Source organism: Sesamum indicum, linkage group LG10 (genome assembly GCF_000512975.1).
Source record: "Sesamum indicum cultivar Zhongzhi No. 13 linkage group LG10, S_indicum_v1.0, whole genome shotgun sequence".
In the NCBI taxonomy this organism is placed as follows: Eukaryota; Viridiplantae; Streptophyta; class Magnoliopsida; order Lamiales; family Pedaliaceae; genus Sesamum; species Sesamum indicum.
In genome coordinates this window covers 151,627-156,912 of record NC_026154.1, presented here as the reverse complement: position 1 = coordinate 156,912, position 5,286 = coordinate 151,627, and the positions used below count along the sequence as shown (strand labels likewise).

The following is a 5,286-nucleotide window of genomic DNA, read 5'->3' as shown; positions in this document are numbered from 1 at the left end:
GGATTATGAACATTAATATGTATTTTTTTTTCTTTTTTATTTAAAAAATTAATGATAGTTATTAGCGATAATTATATTTCCACCCCCTCACCTATTGCTCTTTTACACAAACTACTCCTGCTTTTTTAAAAATTAAATAAACCACCCCTGATAGCCTTTAAAACTCCAAAATGCACCTATTTACTTGGTCAAAGTTTAATTTAATTTTTAAATACAAGAAATACCCTTGGGGGTGTTTTGTAATTATCAAAAAGTAGAGGATCGATGTGTCAAAGTAATGTTTATCAAGAAATACCTCTTAAAAATTAACATATTAAATTATTTAATTAATATATTAATAAAAATCCGTTACTAGCTTATAAATTCAAATTTAAAAAATTATCACACTTGTATTAATTATCTTAAATTATTAAACTTAAAGGATTTATTTTTTATTTTGGTTTATAACTAAATTTTATTAAAATTAATAAATTATAATTCAAAATAATTTATACGGTTTATATAAATTATATTAAAATTAGTAAAAATAATTTATTTATTGAAAAAAATACTTTAAAGTGTCTCTATTTTATAAAATTTTAAATTTGTTCCCCATCTTAAATCTGTTTTATAAATTATCACACTTTTATAATTTGTTAAAATTATTAAAATGAAAAATTATTTATCACACTTTTATAAATTTTTAATAGAATTAGTTATAAATAAAAATAGAAAATAAATCTTTTAATTTTTTAAGAATTTAAAATAATTTATACAAGTGTGATAATTTTTTAATTTAAATTTATAAGCTAGTAACTGATTTTATTAATATATTAATTAAATAATTTAATATTTTTAATTATTATGAGATGTAAATTTATATACAGATTCCATAAAAAAATTAATAAAAATTTAGTATAAACAATAAAAAAAATATACGAGGTCATATTATTAATTTTTATAAATATTATTTTGACCCACCCTCTATCTTTTGATAATTACAAAACATTCTTGAAAACATTTCTATTATTGAAAAACTAAAATTAAAGTTTTATCAAGTCAATAAAAGTATTTTTAAATTTTAAAAGCTGTTTCAGGAATGATTTCTAATTTTTAAAAAGACAATAAAGTAAGAGATATAAATATAATTATACCTAATTATTAGATTGAAAGAATTAAATGTCACAGAACTCCAAGAGTCGTTGAATCTTAGAATACAGTAATAATTACATTTTGACACCAAAATGATTTCAGCCTTGACAGGAAATATTAGACAACTGTGTACGACACCTGAAAACATTGCAGACCACTACTATTTTTTTTTTCTTTTTTTCTGAGAGTTGCAGACCACTTATTAGATATGTGTATTTGAATTAAGGATTGCTGGATGCTAATGCACTTCTGTCTGTGAAAGACGTTTTAGCATTATATTAGTTGAAGAACGAATGGTGATCAAATTTTTGTGTTTGTAAAAATAATTACAAGATGACAAAAGATAAAGACGAAATATAATTTATTGATTTAGATGAAAGTGGATACAATTTCTATTTGAAAGATAATTTTCTATTTCTTCGTTTCGAATATGAATTCTAGTATATTATCTGTCACCTTAAAATTTGTATCAAGATTTTGAGATTTAATTCCGAGGGAGACGTAAACTTTTCGAGGTTGCAGTGATTGTTGTGGCAGAGAGTTTTTGGACTTCAGTGCCTTTCGAGGTTGTATGAAGTGACTTATGTAGAATGTGCGTGTTCTCTCTTGTGTGACATGTTCTCTTTACTTTGAATGGTGGATGTCCCTTTTTAGTAGGGCTAGAACATCGTACACCTTGATATGAATCCAGTAGCTATGGGGATTGTACTTAAACATGTTTTGACCCAATTAGTTAATCTAATATAATAGATAACTTGTATTTATCTTGAATCAGTCCATCAAAATACTTAAGACCCAAATTAAGTATGAACACTTATGCGAATTTATCGACTTGGAGATGTGAATAGTCCAAATTTATTACGGACCTCAATTTGAAACCTAATTATTAGCTAATTTATTTTGGGCTTTTAATTGATAAAATAAATTCAAAACTTTTGATGTCAATTATATGATTGATGAATGTTTAATATTACTATTATTTGTCTTGCTTTTATTTTCAAAAATATCATGTTCAAATGCTGATTATTATTCCATAATGTATGTATAATTAGTACTCTATCTTGTTTTGTTTCGAGAAAAAGAAAATAATATTTAAAAGGAGCTGGTGATTGGTTGATAAATATGTAATTAGGGCTGTTTTATTTTCGAAGCTAAGAACTATTTTAATGCTTTTTATTTTTAGATAAAAATATGTTAGATTTGGAGCTCTAACGTAAATAGCGTCTTATTTAAAATGAGCTTATTTTAATTTTAAACGAGTCAACTGGTTAAGATCGAACTCACTTTCACTATATAAACTTGTGCTACATTAAAGCAGGCTCATCGAGCTTGAGCTAATTTTTTTGTTACTCGAGCTCTAGTGGCCTTTCAATTTGGACGATCTTGATTTGAGCTCGACTTGTTTATATCTCTACTGTACATATTAGAATAGTGTCCAGACACAAGAGCTGAATTTCCTGCCCTAACTTTGAAGTGTATCTTACGTTTTATTTCAATGTTTTTATTATATATATATATATATGTGTGTGTGTGATCTAAGTGAATATATAAAAATATTTTAGATATATGAATTTCATTATTAAAGTGTTACAAAATAAAACATAAAATTGCCCACGAAATCCTTAGTCTATGTAAGGAATTAATGACGTATGTACAGTACAAAGCAGTAAACGTGTGCACAAGTTCGTGGTTACAGACCGATCGTGATAAACTATGAGTAGTTGTCACTTGTCAGAATCTGATAAAATCATATGACCACAAATTAATACTGCTACACGTACGTGCCCTTCATTGCAAAACTGCGAACGGACGGACAAGTCCATTCCTGACAAAGGGTTGTTCTTCAAGGACAGAAAAAATAGGGTGTTGGATGGATGTGTCTGTGTGCATGAACAAGTGATAATACAAGAACATGAAATGGTCTGTCTTGTGCCATAGATTTCTTGAAAGACCAGAAAAATAGCTTTGTTTTCTGACTGAATCTGATTGAATTTTCTGTCACAAATTAATATCGCACTTCATATATATTTTATATGTATATATGTGATTTAACTGAAATGATCATCCCATGGGTGCAGGATTTTATGATCACAAAGGAAATTTCTTCAAACTCTATGAACAAATCAAACTGTTTACAATTGAATGAAGTAGCTAGCCCTGCAAATTCTGGCTTAAATTCACAACTAAAATGCAGTAACCAAACATGAAAACCAACAAGGATAAAGTGACAAAACTACACAGCAGCAAGAGCTTCAACACACTGCTCCCCCATGAACAAGATCAAATCAACTGAAAAATTATTACAAATTTTCTACAAGTTTTAGAAATATGATACTTGTTGTAGTAATTTCGATTGTTTCCTGCCCCAGGATTTGTTTGTTCTCCAACCAAGAAAATTACTACCTAGCCCCTTGCACCTGTATCGAAGTAAAGAAAGAAACAACAAACAGTTGCAATGTGTAGAAATTCAGTACCAAAGCTTATTGCTATTCAGCTCATACATATTTGATCAAACTGAAAATCAGACAACGTTGCTTACCTCGAATCCCACCAAGGATCTGCAGTAGTTGGTGTTAGTAAGCACAGTGCTTGTCGATCCACACTCACTGTCCTTAAGCGAAACTGCTGATCTATCAAGCTTAACAGACCAAGGATACTGGTAGTTCTGAGCGGTTGAACCAACATGAGATGACGATCTCTGCATCCTAACGGCCCTCGGGACATTTCTGCCTTCTAGAGAAGGCCTCCGCCTGCTAGGCTGCCTCTCAAACGTCTCAACAGGCCGTTGCTTGGGAGCACTGTGGGAACGAACTTTAGCCCTTGAGGACTCAGTGTTGGCCATGTAATTCGGGTAGAACGGGTACTCATTGTAAAGGGATTCTGCATATTCTGATCTAGGATAGGAAAACGGCAGCCTAGCTGGATCAGGCTTGGACATGGCTGAATAACATTGAGGGCTGCTCTGTGCTGTTCCGAACGAACTGTACTCCTCAAAATGGTTGCTGCATGTTCTTGGGCTGATATCGGTTATTGCTGATGGTGCCGGTGAGATCTGGTTGTGTTCTTGCTTGATTGACGTGCGGTGTGTGGAAATTCTGTGTTCTGTTCTGTCCAGTTGTGTGAGGTTTGAGTAGCTGTTTCTGGCTTTCGTCATTGGCTTGTAGTCGCCAAGATCCATCTCCACAATCTTGATGTTTTCTTCGAGGCCTCTGTCGAAATCCTGCTTGCACATTGTGAAGAATCAGGTGGGCAGTTAGCTAAAATTGAGTGTTTGATAGATTTGATGATTTCCTTTTTTTCTAATTCATCCTGCTCAATCATATATTCTCTTTCCATGTTTATTGCTTCAAGTCCGATCGAATCCGATCTGGATTATAATTCTCCTAATCTTAAGCACCTGCTTATGAGGTTGGGGATTATACGATAAGAATACGTATCTTTTATCCCAACTCAATGATTTGCAAGTTATGTTTGTACATAAAGATGAGATTTTGGTGCTAAATCGACGACCCCTGAAACCCGTTTACTTAGCCCTGGCCCGGTTCCGAGCGGGACAGGTCCAGGGCGGGGTCCTGATCTACCTAGACCCAATTGACATGCCTAAATGGAACACAGTACTGCATCCATCTTCGAACAATTGAACTAATTACTGAAGATCAAAAGGGTATATTTATTTACTTGATTGGGGCTTCTGAAACGATGCTCCTGCATAGATTTCCTGTGATTATATTGCCTTTGATCAACGGCTTTAATTTCTTCAGCCATCCTGATTCGTTGTTCTCGAGCTCGAGCCTGAGCCGTCACCAGTGCCTGCATGCACCTAAGCGTGGCCGTTGCCTGTTTCCTCACCAAATGTCCTCTAACCAGTGCCTGCAACTTCACCAATCCTTTCAATGCATTCAGAGCTTTTCGTGCCTGGAATTACATATAACAACATTAATTTTACATGGTACGAGGAAATATACATAAACTGAAACTACGGATCATTTCTCAGGATTTTCAAGAATTATGCATACCAAATACCCCCGGAAAACAGACTGAATCTTCACAGCAGCAGCCTCTTCAACTGCACTAGTCCTGCCGGATGCGGCACTAGTCGTGAGCTGAATCACCGCAGCGGCTGCCTTGGCCGCCGCCACCGCCGCCTCCGCAGCA

The 5,286-nt window shown here is 33.1% G+C and overlaps 1 protein-coding gene across 1 annotated transcript; it reads right to left on the bottom strand.

Moving 5' to 3' along the window:
- Positions 3,247 to 5,276, bottom strand: LOC105171569 (protein IQ-DOMAIN 14-like; the record flags this gene model as incomplete). Its single annotated transcript, XM_020697074.1, is given in 4 exon segments — positions 3,247 to 3,548; positions 3,671 to 4,351; positions 4,810 to 5,046; positions 5,148 to 5,276. Coding segments are annotated over 4 exon segments (1,065 nt in total), but the record flags the coding sequence as incomplete, so codon positions are not given.